We start from the raw sequence: 18262 nt of genomic DNA, 5'->3' as shown, positions 1-18262 counted from the left end.
TGTCCGAGGAATTTATCACCGTGGGAAAACTCTTTCTGTATTGGAACGCTTAGTCCTTGATTACAGAGACATTGTACCTTCCAAGTATAAAACAGTGCCTGGCACGTAATAGGTGTTCAATACCTATCAAATTAATTAAGTACTGCCTTCCAGAATATGAAATAAAAGGTTAGGTTAAGTGCTCACCTTTTACTATATCCCAATTTCTTATATATTCCAATTGTTAATTCTATGAATATTCATTTCAGGAAATTATTTGTTCAAACAGAAGACTCCTCTGATTTTTTTAAAAGATGCCTTCAAAAAAACTCTTAACCTTGAAGACATCACTGCTTCAAATATTCATCCGCACATGTAGAAATTATGACTATACACTAACCCAAACTTCCATACAGAGTCTGAGGTTGGTGCTGTCTCAGAACTTTCTTATGTTGCTCATATCCACTTTGTCATCCCTTAAAGATCCCTAAAACAAAACAAAACAAAACAAAAACAAGTCTCACATTCCTGCTTACTTTAGAGGGGTGGGCTCCAAACTGGCTTTGCTGTAAGCATCTCCTCATTCTAAAAAGACTGTGGAACTTTCTCACTTCCCATTTCTCTCACTGTTTATTAATTACAAATGAGAGCCAAACAGACCAGTACATTTCGCACAGAAGCACAGAGGGTTTAGTGCCCACAGAGCTGCCTGGGAGGTTCTAACACCAGAAGCTAAAGCTGTTTCTGGAGCCACTTTCCCATCACCCCTCCTTCTTTCCCTTTTCTACTTTTTGAACCCCACCTTTTCCCTTTTACTTCACCTCCTTCCTGAACTTATTTGTCTCCTCACTTAGGAGTTCAGTGAAAAAAATCAACCCCTGCAAAAGCAGTGTGTCTTTTTTTTTTTGCCAGTGACACTGGCTTCAAATCCCATCTCCCAAAGCCACAAAGTTGAAACATCTTTCTCCTTCCATAGGGAAGGAGAGTAGCTCCATAACTTCTGTGTGACCTGTCTCACGTGGTACTGCTGCCTGGGCTTCTGAATCTTCTGTGTCCTTCAGGACATCATCAGTACTAACGTTCTGTGGTTCTAGGACTACTTTCTTTACATAAGGATTCACTAAATAATTCATTTAATTGGAAAGTTCCTAAGTATAATGAGTCTATTTTCTAAAAAATGTATCATGTAAACACTTTAAGGGCACACTCTTAATTAGTAAGTGTATAGGCAGAAAAATGTCCCCTTGCGATGTCCTTTATTTGTGCCCTTGCATACCTTCCCCTCTGACAAGCTTTCTCAAACCAGAGTCTGGGACTTTGTTCTTTTATGTTGGAGCAAAGTTCACATCCCATGTATTTCATGTCATATAGTCCATTCCACAGTTGTTTTTGAAATGTTAATTGCCTTTTGTCGTTATCTTTGCATTTAGATTATATTCAATGCCCATATTGTATGAGAAGGTTTAATGAAACTGCGGCCAATCGACATATTAATTTCTGCAAGGATCAGTCTTCTCGCCGAGTCTTTGATCCAGCCCAAACAGCAGCCAAATTGGCATCCAGAGTGCAGGTAAATATCCCTCCCCAAGTGTTGGCTCTGTGCCCTCGCGTGCTCAGGGAAAGCAAGTAGAATTTGCTAGGGAACCTAAGTTACCCATCCTGAGAAGTGTAGGGATCAAGATAGCTGATCACTGTCACTCATCCTTATGGAACTTGCCTTCTTTTGAGGTTTTGTAGCTAACAGCACCTTTGGGTGTTGTAGAAAAAATATTTCTACAGTGTTTGAAGCTTCTAAGGATGAAGCTTTGAATATGTAAGTAGATTTTCTATAGTACGACAGTAGAACTCTGTCTTATACAACAGTGGTTATCAGCCTTACCCATCCAGCAAAGCTTCGGGAACCTGAAGCACAGCCGCCGGAGTGGGGAGGCCGTCACACTGAAGGCTGCTCTGTAGGTCGTGGGTTTTGCTCTGTAATAGAAGAGAGGGGTAGTGGCCTTCTATTTAAAGCCACAGAATCAGCAAGTTAAAGTAAATGAGTGGAAGCAGCTGTTTTAAATAGGTACGGGTAAGTAAAATGACAGCCTGACCAGGAAGACAATAGATTAATGAAAACAGAACTGGAGTCCAGCAAACAGCTTCATAAACATCAGAGGTCCCAGGGATATAACTTACAGTACACTGCAAAAGCTGTTAGTTTCATAAACATGGCTCAGAAACCAAGGGAAGATTAAATTGGTCTGAATACTTGAGGGTATGAAACATATGTAGAAAGATTTCCATGAAATCCAGTATGTAATACGGGTGGGAGCCTCTCCAACAGTAGCATATCCCACAGACTGTGGACTCTAAGCTCTATCTCCACATACATGTCGCAGACACTGTGCTGGGTGCTGGTTGATCAGCATTTGTAACTCAGCGAAGGAGGAGGACGTGGAAACAAGGCAGTGGGAGGCTGTGGTAGTTGACATGTGTGGAACACTATGGAGGAAGAGGCCAGTGTGAGCCATGGGAAACTTCAAAGAGGAGCAGCATTACCCCCCTTGAATATCAGATGGGTTCACCAGCCTAGAGTGGGAGTTGGGGAGAACATTACAAACAAAATGTCCAGTTTGTGGCCTGAGGAGCTCACCATGTGGCACTAATGCATGGAGTGCCTGTGGGATGTGACAGAGAAGGGACAGGCAGGGGGCATCAGATCTAGAACAGCTTTCACTTGAGTCAGTTCAGAGGGAAAAGAGGAAGTGGATAGATGCCCAAAAGCCCGAGGACCTGAAGCAAGACCTGGAAAGTCCCCATGAACCCAGGAAGCCCTCCTCTGCACCTTCCCATCTTGTCTCTCCATCCCACTATGCTTTTGGCATGCTCTTCTCTCTGAAGATCGACTTTCTTAGCTTTTCTGTCTAGTTGTTCATTATTTGCCTCATGTGTCATTCTATGGGCAGTGTAGACTGGTTGAATAGTACAGACTAGAGTGACACAGAATTGGTTTTTTAGAAAGATCACCTTTGCCAGTAGTGTTCAGATGGATTGGCCATGGTTAGGAGCCACAGCAACAGAGAAAGAATGAGGGGCCAGAGTAAGAGGACAAATGGGCTGTGTGTGGAGAAGAATTTGAGAAAGAGTGGGTGGGACTGAGAAGCTGATAGGATATAGGGTGACAAGAAGGGTTTTGGCTGCAGAGCCTGGGAATGTAGTGTACTGTACATCTAGATAAAGGAACAGAGGAAGGAGGAGATAGGTGTGCTGGTGGGGCAGGCAGGGCGGTTACAATAAATATAGTTAGAGATTCAGTCTTTCTACTTAGAAATAGCATGGGAGCCATGCAATATGGAAGGAGCCCAGATTCTGCAATCAGTAGCCAGGGTATGACTCTCAATTCTGTAATTTATTATCTGTAGGTAAACTTACAACAATTAAATTCTTTGAGACTCACTTTCATCTATACCTTGCCGTGTTGTTGGGAGGATTATAGACAATATAAACAAAGTGCCTTGAGCATAAGGCTCCTCCGCCTTTCCTCTTTCCATGCTGCCCCACCCTCCCTCCCCCTCCTCTCTGGTGGTCCTTTCTTGTTGGTAGGATAGGCACTACAAAATCGGGGGCTGTATGACTGCTTTGGGCTTGAATTCAACAACTGAATTTTGGAAACATTTTCTAAGTAAAACTTTACCTTCTAAAGCAGCACATTTCTTCGAATGGTTCTAACTAGTCCACGAAGTGAGTCACATTAGTGGGGCCAAAGGGAGCCCAGGGAAGCAGCAAACGGAAGTGCTTTTTATTCCTGAAGAAGGCCAGCTGGCCGTCCTGAGTGTAACCAGTGACTTGGCCCTGTTCCTCTCCTTGTTTTCCAGAACTAAGTGGTGATTGGGAACACAGAAGAAAAATTAGTTGCTTTCTGAGGAAACTCACTGTCGGCCGTATCTGAACAGCAGTCCTTGTTTCTCTTATGCCAGCTTCACCACTCGGGCCCTGGCTCATAGTGAGGCTTATTCAGAGTGGAACAAAAAGGGAGGGGTTGTTTTACTTCTGAAGGGCTGTTAACAGCACAGCTGAAATGTGTTTCTATTTTAAACATAATCAACTTTAAAAATGCGTTATACCCTTAACCAAAAGAGACCAATATGGGCCTCTGAAAATAGCTGTCCTTGTTGGCCTGAGGATGAGCTGCCTGCTGTAACCTCATAGCTATCCTTGCCCATGTGAGAATTCTCACTTAGAGTACCAGGTTATCTTTATACAGTAGTTGCCATGGAAATGTGGGGACCAGTAGCTAGGTAAGAAGCTCCCAAAAGACCTTTTGGTCCTTATTCTGTGTTAACGTAACTGCTCTGCTACCGCTGCTCGGCAGGCAGGGGTGTGGTGTGAGGGTGATGGAATTCCATGTTTAAAACATTTGTTGCCTGCCAATGTCTGTTTTTCTTCTCTGTTCATGTATTTAAAAACAAAATCATCTTCAAGTAAAATGAAAAACTAAAATGTTCCACAACTATCCTTATTGACATTAAGTGATTTCTTATGTCTCCATACAACTAATTTTGCAGGATTAACATATCACCACTCCCCTAAGGGGTTGATTATGGAATGAAAGTGCCAAGCCCAGACATGGCTCTGAGAACCGCAAGACAGCAGGCGAACTAGGGCACAGGGTGTGCATGTCCCCTTCCCCTGGGTGCAGCAGGTCCTGGAGAGGACTACAGTCTGCCGCTGGTTTAGTGGAAACAGCCTTACCTCTTGTGTGCTACCTGAAGTTACAGAGTTGTTCCCCCTCTCTCTTGCTCTTCCTGTAGGCTAGGGCTCAGATGAGTCCAAAAAAAGAGCCAACTGTAACCAGTGCTGTGGGAGCCCTGCTGCAGAACAGGGCCCTGGGGGCCCCAAACGTGACCCCAACTAGGCCAGGTGAGTTGGTGTAAGTGTGTCAGCTATCAAGTGAAGCACCAGAGGGGAACCACTGTCAGCTTTGGAATTTGTTGGCAGTCGGCAAAGGTTTGACATCAAATGTTGCTTTTGGATATAAAGATATGTGGGTTTGTTTGAGGTTAAAGCTTATTTGCCAAGAAAGAATTTTCCTAATTTATCGGGATTCGATAACTCTGTCAATATACAGAGTCAGATACCATTACAGCAGCATGGTCTAAACCATCAATCTCTGGTCTAGTAAAATCAAAAAGAGGCTAAGAATGGGAGATAACAGTGTGTCAGGTATTGTGGGAAAAATAAGAAGAAAACAAATAGCCAAGATATGGAAACAACCTGAACGTCTGTTGATGGATGAAAGGTTAAAGATGTTGTGTGTATACACGATGGAATATTATTCAGCTATAAAAAAGAAGGAATTTCTGCCTTCTGTGACAACAAGGATGGACATTGGGGTCATTATGCTGAGTGAAATAGTTTAGACAGAGAAAGATAAATACTGTGTGATCACATTTACATATGGAATCTAAAAAAAGTTGAACTCATAAAAGCAGGAAATAGAATGGTGGTTGCCAGGGGTAAGGGTGGGGAGGGGGAAGCAATGGTCTCAGGGTACAGACTCCCAAGTATGAGTTCTGGGGATCTCTACATGTGGTAACGATAGTTAGTGATATTGTATTATATCTTGAAAGTTGCTAAGAAAGTAGATCCTAAATGTTCCTTCTACACACACGTGCGCGCACACACGCACACAGGCACACACGTACACCCCAGAGGTAACTAAGTGATTTGTTAACATTTTTGTGGTATTTACTGTGCAATATATATGTGTATCAAATTATCACATTGTACACCATAAACTTACACAGTGTTCTATTCACTTATATCTCAATAAAGTTGGGGAAGAAAAAGAAAAGGGAAAGTTTCCTTGCTGAACTAAATAATTTCTCTCAAGTAGCAGGAAGGCCTAACTGCCATTACGGTGCTTACCATGTGCTAGGCCCATTTCATTTTATCCTCCTAGTAAGCTTCCAAATGTTTGGTTTTTTTTTTTAAGATTTATTTATTTATTTGACAGAGAGAGAGCCAGTGAGAGAGGGAACACAGCAGGGGGAGTGGGAGAGGAAGAAGCAGGCGCATAGCGGAGGAGCCTGATGTGGGGCTCGATCCCAGAACACTGGGATCACGCCCTGAGCCGAAGGCAGACGCTTAACCGCTGTGCCACCCAGGCGCCCCCCAAATGTTTTAATCTGGGAAGGGAAACAGGCTCAGAGAGGATGGTATTTGTTCAAGGCACACGACTGGTAAACAGCAGACTGAATGAGATTATTTTGCGACCTCTCTTCACTGAGCTGCCTTAATCAATGTGGCAGTCTTCTTTATGATCAGCATTGCGCCATGAAGGCAATGGGAATTAACTCAGGACCATATTGGCACCTCTGATCAGGTGTCTTACTTCGAAGGTGTTATCAGAACCAGAGTAGGAACTGCCAGTCTCACAGTCCATACAGTCACCAGAAAGGTTTATTATTGGTTTTTAAAGTCCTCGTGAGTTGTTTATCATGGGGTAAAAATGGAATGGGGCATTTTAAAAAGATTACCCATAACTCTATAAACCCAAGTCTTCTTCTCTGTTCATGTATTTAAAAACAAAGTCATCTTCAAGTAAAATGAAAAACTAAAATGTTCCATAACTATCCTTATTGACATTAAGTGATTTCTTATGTCTCCATACAACTAATTTCGCAGGATTAACATATCACCACTCCCCTAAGGGGTTGATTATAGAATGAAAGTATTCTATGAAAACTTAACAATGGTGTTTTCGTTTTTTAATTAGAAAAAAATAAATTCAAATTGTATATGAGTTTATTTGGTAAAACTTTCACTAAGCTGTATTTCTAAAGTATAAAGATTAGTGTCCTTCAGAAGAGAGAAATTCTTTGTATTATAGTTTCTTTTCTTATTTTTTCAAAGATTGTATTATAATGTTTCCCTTCCAGTGAAAAGCCCTCCTTTAAGTTTGAAGTTAAAGCTTACTTGCCAGGAGGGAATATTTTTTTTTTTCAAGATTTATTTATTTATTTGAGATAGAGAGAGTGGGGGGTGGAGGGGCAGAGGGAGAGAGAGAATCTCAAGTAGACTCCATGCTGAGTGTAGAGCCTGACACAGGGCTCAATCCCATGACCCTGAGATCATGACCTGAGTCAAAATCAAGAGTCGGATGCTTAACTGATTGTGCCACCGAGGCACCCCTCAGGGGAACATTTCTTAATTCATTGTGATTAGAGAACTCTGACAGTGTGCAAAGTCTGATCCAACTATAGCAGTGGAGTCTAGGACCTTCATTCCCTGGTCTAGTAAACTCGCAAGAAGATTGGGAATGGAAGAAGACAGAGTGTCAGGTATAGTGTTGAAAATAAAGAAAGGTTTCTTCCTTGGACTAAGTAATTTCTTTAAAGTAGCATCAAGGCATAAGTGAAAAGATCCTAAACTAGAATTCCGAAGTCTTGTGTCCCAGTATGTGACACATCCCAGTATATGTGACACGTCCTGTGACATGTCCCAGTATGTGATATTAGCCAGAATGTTGTAGAGACACCATTCTGATACATAAGAAAATAGATTAGTAGCCAGTAGGTCTAACTAAGCCAAATCGTATTAGGTTTGCTCTTGACTTGTAATGGCGGTTTAGGACCATGGTGATGCTGCTAAGACGGAGGCACGTTCTGTACCACCACTGCCTCGGTGTTGTTCCTTGACCATAACAGGCCTGCCACTCCTGGGCTCAGGGCCCATATACACTGGTTGCTCCTTCAGCTGAAAACCAAACCAGTCCCCCACTAATCTGCACTGCTCGCTCCCTTCAGTTCTTTGCTGAGTGTCATCTTCAGATTGAGGGCCCCCCCACCGCAACCTCTCCATTTAAACTTAATCAAACCCTCCATAATTCCCTTTGTAGTTTCATTGAATAGCATTCATCACCATCTAATATCTAATACATATTTGTCTTCCACCACCAAAAAGGAATGTAAGTTTCAAGAAGGTTGGGATCTGTCTACTTTGCCTATTTTTAATTGTACTACTGTATCCCTACCTATTAGAATTGTTCATGGCACGTGTGAGATGTTCAATTAATACTTGAAATGTATGAGAGAAAGTAGGTATCTTGATTCTGTAATTTCCCACCTAAATTATTGGCACGTGAATTAGAATTGTTATGTGAATTAGAATTATGTTAATTAGCTTTAAGTGATAGTTTTTGTTTTATTTCAGGTTTAAGATGCTTTTAAAATTTAATTTGTCTTTTCCTGTAGTCTCACAGCTTACATTTTTTTTTTCTAAAGATTTATTTATTTTAGAGCATGCATGCGAGCAGGGGCGGGAAGGGGCAGAAGGAGAGGGAGAAAGAGAGAGAGAACCTTAAGCAGACTCCACACTCAGCATGGAGCCCAACGTGGGGCTCAATTCATGACCCTTAGATCATGACTTGAGCCGAAGTCAAAAGTTGGATGGACCCCTGACTGACTGAGCCACCCAGGTGCCCCTCATCTTCTTACATTTATATATAAAGTCTCCAGTGTTGGTGTGCGCTTAAATTAGTCATATTTCATTTGGAGTCATTCTGGGGAGAAAGTGTATTGAACATATAAGAAGTATATTGAGAAGAGGTGAATTCTCAAAAATATTTAAGGGTTGGAGGAAAGCACTGCCTTTCACTAATATGAACAGGCTCATGTGTGAACCAGATTTGCATCTTACTGTCCATTGTTTCTATTCTGCTCAGTCTTAATTTATTTGTGATATGAGAGTCTTTTAAAAATTGTAGTTGCTGGGCTTTGCTCTTTGTAGATTGATAATCAGTAGTTTAGGCCGCTTGGTGTCACTCGCCTTCCACATAAATCCTATTATTGTCTTTCATCTAACTGGTAGTTAACTCCCTAAAACTCCGGCTTTCATTCTTAAACTCTCTTGAGTAAAAGAAACCTATAGTACCTTCCATGTACAGCCTTTTGTTCTAAATTCACAGTCAGGGGAGATACATGTGTGTAAGTCACAGTCCTTATCCATTCTAGAGTCTTAGGAGAAGATGAGCACGTGCAGGAAGATCTCTGATGCAGGAAAGCAGGTGATGTCATATGTGGTTGATTGACACTGCCATGGATGTGCGGAGGATTCATCTGTTCATCACATACTTATTATGCATGGGTGCTTCTTATGCCCATAGAGTCTTAAAAGTCTAGGGAGAGAGAGAGTCAATTATATTGAATATTTAACAGTCAGAAATAAAAGTTCTAAGGGGATACAAGAAAGAGATCAACTTTGCCCGCAAGGCTTTATGGAGGAGGGAGCTATCAGTCTGAGAGAGAAGCTTCGTGGAGGTCGAGACATTTGGGGTGAGCTTTCGGGATGAGCTAGATTTTGACCAGTGGAGAAAGTTGAAGATGGAATGAGTAAAGCTATGAAAATGAAAATGCAGACGACATACTTGGCCAAAGCATAGAAAAGAGGTGGGGTGTGAACAGAAATTATAGAATGGAAGGCTGGCCCTGGAGCCATAAAGGCTCAGCGAGGCGCCCAGACTGTCTGTGATAAAAACAGACGCCGGCCATGCATCCTCCGGCACTCCCGCCTGTGCGAGTTAGGCAATCGCGGTGGTCTGGGAACTCCTCGTTTCTAGCTATGTTGTTTGTCTGCAAAAAATGCTTTTGAGAAAGAGCATTTCTGAGAAGTATCATGTAAGAATGAATGCTTAGTGTAGAAAATATTGGAAAATGGAGAAAAGGTGTGAAGAAAATAAAAGTCACTTAAAATTCCACATCCTGACATGATCACTGTTAAAACCAATATCTTCGTCCACTTTTTTTGCTTTATACTCTTTATTTTTTCCCCCTCTCATCAAAGTAGGATTGTAGGCCCTATCCACATCCTGATTTTTTTCACTAACTCGTTTTGAAGATCTCCCTGTGGCAAAAGAGGTGGTGGTGTTTTTAAAACATAGTATCACAGGTGACTTAATTATTAGCTCTTTTCCTGGTGTCAAGCAGGTAGGTTGCTTCTACTTTTTTTTTGCTGTGCTAAATAACTCCCTTCTTCATGGATAACAGCCCAAATTTACGTTGGACTCTCTTCTAAGCACTACCTATATTAACTTATTTAATCCTCACAGAGGCACAGGGGTAAACGTGCTGTTTGGATTCCTGGTTTACAGGCAAGAGAAGCACAGAGAGGCTAAACGACTTGCTCAAGTAATTCCATAGATAGGGGCAGAGCTGACCAGATCTTTGTCTGCTTTGGGAAAACTGGGTCTGAAATGGAAACATTAAGGAGACAATGCATTTATAATAATTACCTACAATATCTACAACTTATCAATATATTTAATAGGTAATATGTAACATATATGTATGTATTTATGTATGGAAGTTGTTTGGGAGTGAGGTGTAGATCTTCCTTCATTCTCACAAAGATTCTTTTTTTTTTTTTTAAATGATTTTTTATTATGTTAGTCACCATACAGTACATCCCCGGTTTCCGATGTAAAGCTCGATGATTCATTAGTTGCGTATAACACCCAGTGCACCATGCAATACGTGCCCTCCTTACTACCCATCACCGGTCTATCCCATTCCCCCACCCCCCTGCCCTCTGAGGCCCTCAGTTTGTTTCTCATAGTCCATAGTCTCTCATGTTTCATTCCCCCTTCTGATTACCCCCCCCTTTCTTTATCCCTTTCTTCCCCTACCGATCATCCTAGTTCTTATGTTCCATAGATGAGAGAAATCATATGATAGTTGTCTTTCTCTGCTTGGCTTATTTCACTTAGCATTATCTCCTCCAGTGCCATCCATGTTGCAGCAAATGTTGAGAACTCGTTCTTTCTGATAGCTGAGTAATATTCCATTGTATATATGGAGCACAACTTCCCAATCCAGTCATCTGTTGAAGGGCATCTCGGCTCCTTCCACGATTTAGCTATTGTGGACAATGCTGCTATGAACATTGGGGTGCATATGACCCTTCTCTTCACTACGTCTGTATCTTTGGGGTAAACACCCAGTAGTCTCACAAAGAGTCTAATGTTCAGCTGGAAAGTGAGTTTATAACCTAGTCAGCAGATCTCTAACTAGTGGCTATTTTCTCGAGGGTTTGGATATCCAAGGGACTGATCTCCTGAGACGGTCCTGCCAAGCAACAGCTCCTCCAGTACTTACAGAGACTAAGATCCCTGCAAAAATACAGTTCTGGGTTCTGGAGCTGTGTTGCATCATGTATTTAGTGAACTGCATTGTACAACTTTGTGGAGGTGGGCTCTGCTTTTATTTCTGGAGCCAGTGGACTTGAGGAAGCTAAGCATCTTACCTGTACTAGCACCCCCTCCTTAGCTATTTTAATTATGTAGCAAATGTGACGAGTATCAGAGGGTCAGTTGCTGATTCTTTGGAAGACCGAAAACTTGTAGATCTGTTGGTAAAATGAACACTGGAAGCTTTCTATTCCTGTGTCTTTTGATAGTTTGATTCACAATTTCCTTGGGTTGTTTGGTGACTTCCCCTTCCTAAAACACTGAGTAGAATGGAGGGCTGTAGGACAGAGGGGCATTGTTCCGTTTTACAAAAAATGATTTCTCTGAGACTCCTGTCCCATACCATGTGATATAAAACAGACAGTAGTATGGCATGCTTATATCTATAAACTCTCTCATCCTCATACCTAATAGTGCTGCTGGGCACAAAGGAAAAGAATCCTGTTTGTGGAATGAGTCCATCGCTATGTAAATAACCCCTGGGAGGAAAGGCATCTCATGCTTCCATAAGGCTTATCAAACCCTTTCTGGAATGAGAGCAGGCAAAGAACTGTGAAGACATGATATACTCAGGGAACATTTCGAAAGCCAGGACAGCAGTGGGGAGAGGTGGTGAGAGTCAGATTGTTTAAATGGCAGAGCACCTGAGGTGGTGGTCCAAGGGGCCCATCCATGAATAAGTGAAAGGCTAGGGACAGAGGAGAGAAGGTGCCTGAGACTGTCCCTGTTTTCTTATTATTTGGCCCAGGATAGAGACTGAGTACTTGTCTATAGCTACAAAACAAAACAGAACAAAACAAGAAGGAAGAAGAGAGACTTTTGAATCCAATGTGAGGATTTCATAATCATTCCTTTTTTTTCTTGCTAATGTTTGCTTTTACATAATAACAAATCTGTTTATGTCTGCAAAGGATTAGCTGTGGACCCTGCTTCTGGAGCAAAACTCAGACAAGGATTTACTAAATCTTCTAAAAAAGATTAACTCCTAGAGGCCAGGTAAGAAAAAAAAATTAAGTTCTAATCCAGGTGTTTCTGATCATCAAATGTGCAAGATAGTTAGTAAGCCTTTAAGAGAATGAATCCATAGAAGGCAAACCAAGAGAAATTTGGGTTCACCTTCGGTTGGGTTAATAAGATGTGTGCTCTTGAAACATACTTTGTTAAACGTATAGTTTGAAAATGATATTCAGTTCTGACTGGACTTAACAGGAAAGGGGAATGATCCCTCATCTTGCCCTGGAAGGCTACCACCGTGTGCCTTTTTCCAAACACATTTCCCCCAAAAGGCACAGTTCCCTGAGATAGATACTGAATATCAGGGCTGCTCTAGAGACTTTTTTCTTAATATTGTGAATAGTTTGTTACAATAATTAAAAGTATAAAGATGCCTATATTATTTATTTTCGCAATGTGGAAACAATGAAGTTCTAAAGTAAATGCCTTTTATTGTTTTCAGACTGTCTCCCTTTAACTCATGAGCCTGGATGGCTGTGCACCCAGGAATGCCACCTAAGGGGAAGGAGAGGCGGATGGCTGTTTGTAAGCCCACGATTCTTCTTGAAACATCATGCACAATAAGTAAAAACCAGATTCACCTTTTCTTCTTCATTACTCCCTTTAAACTTTTCAAAACAATATTAAACAACACATCAGCCTGTATGACCGTGGTTGACTTTTGTTTTAATTACATTTAAAGAAATGTTGCTTTGATGTTAGAACCTCCTCTTTGGAGTTTTACTTAGTATTTACTCAACTAGGAAAATAGTATTTTACCTAGCTTCAGTCTACATAATGTGAAATCCCGTTTTTGATATTTGCTTCTAATGAACTTTAATCAGTAAGTAGTCCTATTTTAAGTGTCCATCTATATACCATGAAGAATTGTCTCACACCAGTGCACACAGCTTTTGAAGAAACACTGCCGTGGAGGGACAGTTACAATCACCGTCCCTTCCTGTGGGAAGGACACTCTTAAGCAGACTCAGGCTATTTATTTATCATGGCCCAATCAGAAGCCAGCTGGTCATTCCACCACTGGTTTCATATGGCTCTCAATTGTTCCTTCTCTTTGCCATCCTCAGGGTGAATAAACTTTGTAGAGTCCTTTATACCTATGCTTTTTCATGTAAGAACTTTTATTTTTTTTTCTTGACCTGAGGGAATTTCAATTAGGAATTAAGCCATCTTTCCTGTCTAAATTTAAGTAGGAGAATCCCAACCTACTCCCATTTGTAGTGCAGCAAATGCAACACCTGAAACTCTTAGGATCTGTATTTTGGGGACCTAATGCTGTTCTATGCTCAGGAAAAGCAGCTATGTGTCCTGGAACGGACTGAAGACTACTAAGCCATATAAAAGTATTTGTGGAAGCTTCTATGACTGGATCTTGGGCGATTTGGCTAAGGTGAGACAGTACTCTCTCTCCTCATGCTCTAGCAGATCGCCTTCTCTCAGAGAGGTAAAAGCAGATATAGGAATGGAGGTAGGCATCCCAGTGGAGTCCGACTGAAGAGATAACCTTTATCCCTTTGTCTCATTTCCAGGTTAGACTGTACCTTAAGGCTCTACCATGTCAGTTCCACATACTACAGCCAAGCCCCGGGTCACTTGTCTGCTGCCTGACATGGTCCCCGGCATCACTGGTAAGGGCTGTGGGCCAGGGTTTCTCACATTGGTCAGTAGGCTTCCTTGATGGGCAGAGGTACTCAAGGCTTCCTTCTCTCCACCCACTCCCACCCTCATTAGAGGTGAAACAAACAAAAATAAACAGGCTTGTCAGATTCAAGGGGTCATAATACTTTCTGAAGAAATCCCAATAAGGAATAGGAAAGTTTCTAATTTGTACTAAAAATTAATGGTAAGGACCAGTATAAAACTGGAACTGGTAGCCCAGGCTACCATGGCTACTCCAGTAGCCAGTACTCTGACATTTATATCAGAAACAAACAAATTACATAATGTTATGGAAAGATCCAAGTGTTTGTTGTATGAGTAATTTTTAGAAATAAATTAATAGTGCTAGGAACTTAAGCATATGAGCTTCCACCTTAAATCCTAATTTACTAAAAAAAAAAAAAAAAGAGTAGTTCCTAATAGATGCTGGGTAGTCAGAATAGTAGCTTCTGTGGGGGAAGTAATGACCAGGAGGGGGCGTGAGGGAGCTGGAGATGTTTTAATCTCCATCTCCGTGGTTACGCGGGTGGAGTTGTATATAAAAATCAGTCAAGTCAAGTATGCAGGATTTGTAGAGTTTATTATATGTAAGATATATCTTCATATAGAAAGCCTCTAAACACAAAAGACAAAGGAGCTTTAAAAAAAAAGGTTAGGTTTTATATTTTTAAAACTCATTAGATACCAAATTCAAGACATAGATTATAGTTACATTGCAAATGTTAACCTTTTTGAATAAAACTAATATTGACTTAAATGATGAATTTAAAATGCATTTATTGGTGATTAAAAATACTTAAGCAGAGTAGTATTTTAAGCCAGAGCAAAGAAAATTCTTGTTTAATATATATATATATTTTAAAATTCCAGTAATATTTTCTTAAATTCCTGTTAAAAAATATAATCAATATTAAAGTCAGCAAAATGCTTTTTTTGACTGACGCCTGGATTATTTTACCACTTAACCTGGTTACACAGTGATTTTTTTTTTTCTGTCAGATTTAACTGACAACCAGTTTAGTCTTTAAGATAAATGAAGTGATAACTCACATTGTAGCATCTTGTGGAAAATATTCAAACTACATTTAAAATGCTTTAAAATGGAGACGTCTATTATTCCACAAGAAATTGTTTCTGTAAAACTACAGGTTGGCTATGGCAATAGTAACTAAACTACATCCAACCCTGAAGGTAGAAAAATCCCTGAAAAGAAATACACAGCCTAGTTATAATATGCAATATAAAGGTTATTTTCTTATTTTAAAAATTCTCCCATTTTGGAGAAATCCAAACCTTTCCATAGTTCCCTTACTAGGCAGTGCCACATAAAATTAGTTAACATTATTATGATCATGGCTTACGATTAAATTCAATTTGACAAACACCTATATATAGCAGCCCTCGTTTGGATGTCGGTTATGACAATATTTGCAGTTCCATTAAAGAATACTTGCTTATTAAATTTGGTACAAAGCATGAACACTCAGGACAGATTGGCACAATACATGCAGTTCGAGAACTCTTCTCATCTCAAGCCAGTCATCACTGAATAAGCCATATTCTCAGTCCTGCTTTCCAAATCTTTCTTTGTATTATTATAACTGATGTTTAAAATGCTTCTTAAAACACCTTCCAGAATAAGAAAAGTACACTTTAAAAACCAGTCATCTGAATGCATGATGGAAATGAGGCAGGATGGCAGAGCCAGTGCCAGCTGGGAATACATGGGGAATGGGAGGAAGGGGGAGCTGGCCCAGGCTCATGGTGCTCATGGCTAGTGAGGGATCTTGTTGCTGCTGCCCCAGACAGCCTAACCTGTGGGGCAGAGACTCCCCAGGCCCCAGGGTGAGAGTGCTATTCCCAAAGGCATTTTGGGTAGCAGGGGGGGGCAGCTGCCAGAAGCCCAACAGGGGGGAAAGGTCCAAAGAGGCAGGTATTGTTAGGTTCACAGCATCCGCAGGTAGCTCCTTGGGCAGGTTTACTTTACCAGCACTTCCCTTCGCCAGATCAAAACCTGGGGTGAGCTTGTGAGGTGACTGAGGCTCTTGCAGAGGCAAGTCCTCAAGCAAATTGATATTGCAAAATCCTTTAGTATCTGTTTTGAGGGGCAGGCTTGCAAGTGGGGAGTATGAGGTAGAACTGGTGTTGTACTTGTGATTCTGGAGGGGAGGGGGAGGAGAGCTAGGAGATGTTACGGGGTGGAGGGGGGCCAGGGGCTCTGGCAGCGGTTGTACAGGCTGGGAGGTTTGATCCGAGGGGTTGTGGGGGTGGCTGTGTACCTCAGCTGGCAAGCTACTTGCAAGCCCGTTCTGTGCAGGAGCTCCTAGAGGGAAAGGAGACAACGGGGCAGCCTTCAGTTGGAATTGGGGAGAGATGGAGTGGAAGGTGCTCAGAAGGTCTCCAGACTGCAGACTCTCTTTCATCAGCTCCTGTGAGTGTGTCTTCTTGGTATGTCGAGTGAGGTGGTCTTTGCGCCCAAATCTCTGGGCACAGAACTGGCACAGGAAGTCCTTGCAGCCTGTGTGGACCACCAGGTGGCGCCGCACGTCTTTCCGGGTATAGAAGCATCTTTCGCAGTGGTCGCACTGGTGCTTCTTTTCCTTGGTTCCGCTGGGAGGCTTTTCTTCAGCATGGGCTTTGAGGTGGTCCAGCAGCACTTCTGTGCTCCCTAGCTCCAGGGCACAGACCCCACAGGTGAGGTCGCCGCTGCTGGCCGCATGGAGGGCCAGGTGCCTCTTGTAGCCCAGCATGGTGTTGTACTTCTTCCCACACTCCTCACACCCAAAGGCCATTTTGTTGGGGTCATGAGTTTGGAGGTGGTTCTTTAGGTGGTCTTTCCGGTTGAATGTCTTCTCACAGTGAGCACACTGGTGAGATTTCTGGGGTGAATGGGTAGCCATGTGCCTAGGAGCAGAAGGAAAAATTTCATAATAGATTGTTTTGTTTTAATAGTCAAATGTGTGGGAATGATATGAAAATGTTAATAGCTTTCTCTAGGTGCTGGCTCAAGAGATTTTCATTTAAAAAATAGCTTTTCTGTGTTTCCCAGGTTCTACAGATATATAACTTTATAATAAGAAAAAAACAGGCACTACATTAAAGGTCTAATACAATTTTCATACCTGTAGAAACATATTCAGAAATATGAGAAAAAAATGAGAACATATTTTCCTCATCTATACAAAGATTTCTAAACAAACATTTAAAAATAATGTGATTTTCAAGAGGGGGTTAAATGGGTATTCTGTGCTCTTTGGAAATTACTGAATTTTCAAAAGTGACCCAATTTACCTTCTACACAGAATCCCAGGCCCCCCTCACACTCCCTTCCCAGATTTTAGGTTATTGTTTCTAAATATAATTCCTGCTTGGTCTTTATTGATTGAGGCAAAAAGTTCAGGCCACAGAAATAACACTGAAAAATCTATCCTTATCCTCAGAGAGTGTTCACTTGGACCCAGAACACCACCCACCACCTGTGCTCTGAGCCTGAGCCTCATGCCTAGGAGATCCTTACACTTCCATCTCCGTTCCTCTAGTTAGCACTTTCCTATCAGCTCTCATTTCAGAGGTGTGCAGCCCCTGGCACCAGAGGCTCTAAAGACAGAATACCTCAAAGAGTTAAAATGGACGTGAAACAACGTTATGTCCTACCGGCAAGCCACAAGCTGTCATTACGGATGCTATTTTAGAAGGAAAACTAACATACAGGGCTTGGCATTTTATATCATACACTTATTAAAATGGACTTTTTTAAAGTTTTAATTGAACTTTAATTGATATGAGGATTTGCTCATATCACTGAGTTTTTAAAACCAACAGAGTTTAGATTTTAGGAAACCAGTGGAACTACAACACAAATGGAACTGTGATGGTTTCCAGAACTGATCTGTGCTTTACAAATATAAAACCAGTATTCTGAAATTTCAGATCAACTAGGATGACTATGGCTTGTCCCAGAAGCTCAAAGAAAAACTTTCAACGGTTGTAGCAGTTTAGCCCTTTTAGAAAAAGTCCTTATGAATTGCCAGTGAAGTTACCAGTGACCTTTAGGAAGTAGGCTGGATCTTGAAGAACTGGAGACAGGGCTGCACGCCTCTGAGATGCAACTGAACTTGTGGCTTTGGATACAAAAGAATTTCTAACAACTCATTTCTGTAAGAAAAGGATTTAAGTCAAAAGTGTACTAATCATGCCTTTCACCCAACTTTCTACCCTACATTGTCCATTCCTGATCCTTTTCTAGAGGTAGAATTGGTAAGGGGTCTACAGTAGCCAGTTCAAAAATATAAAGATCATTTGAGCCAAACTGTCATTTTCTTAAAAATAAAGCAAAAACTTCTCTCTCCTCCTCTCTCCCTTAAAAAAAAATCAGCTGACTTTGTG

General features: G+C 41.4%; 2 protein-coding genes across 11 annotated transcripts in view; one reads left to right on the top strand and one right to left on the bottom strand.

Moving 5' to 3' along the window:
* The window catches only part of ZC2HC1B (zinc finger C2HC-type containing 1B), a gene marked incomplete at its 5' end in the record, with an annotated part of 54347 nt that overhangs the window by 21135 nt on the left and 14950 nt on the right, over positions 1-18262 (top strand). Inside the window, 5 exons of the mRNA XM_044386318.3 lie at positions 1410-1549; positions 4770-4878; positions 12115-12199; positions 12660-13845; positions 16194-16307. Coding sequence (XP_044242253.3) covers positions 1410-1549; positions 4770-4878; positions 12115-12185 — 320 coding nt within the window. The remainder of the gene's footprint in view (positions 1-1409; positions 1550-4769; positions 4879-12114; positions 12200-12659; positions 13846-16193; positions 16308-18262) is intronic.
* PLAGL1 (PLAG1 like zinc finger 1) overlaps positions 14438-18262 on the bottom strand; it is a 108342-nt gene continuing 104517 nt past the window's right edge. For all 10 annotated transcript variants that reach the window (XM_048225898.2, XM_048225904.2, XM_048225903.2 and 7 more), the window contains one exon: positions 14438-16780. In XM_048225898.2, the coding sequence (XP_048081855.1) occupies positions 15541-16780 (1240 nt within the window). In that variant the 3' untranslated portion in view covers positions 14438-15540. The remainder of the gene's footprint in view (positions 16781-18262) is intronic.

Source organism: Ursus arctos, unplaced genomic scaffold (genome assembly GCF_023065955.2).
Source record: "Ursus arctos isolate Adak ecotype North America unplaced genomic scaffold, UrsArc2.0 scaffold_13, whole genome shotgun sequence".
Taxonomy (NCBI): domain Eukaryota; kingdom Metazoa; phylum Chordata; class Mammalia; order Carnivora; family Ursidae; genus Ursus; species Ursus arctos.
The sequence above is the reverse complement of the archived record's forward strand: the minus strand, read 5'-3'. Positions and strand labels throughout refer to the sequence as shown.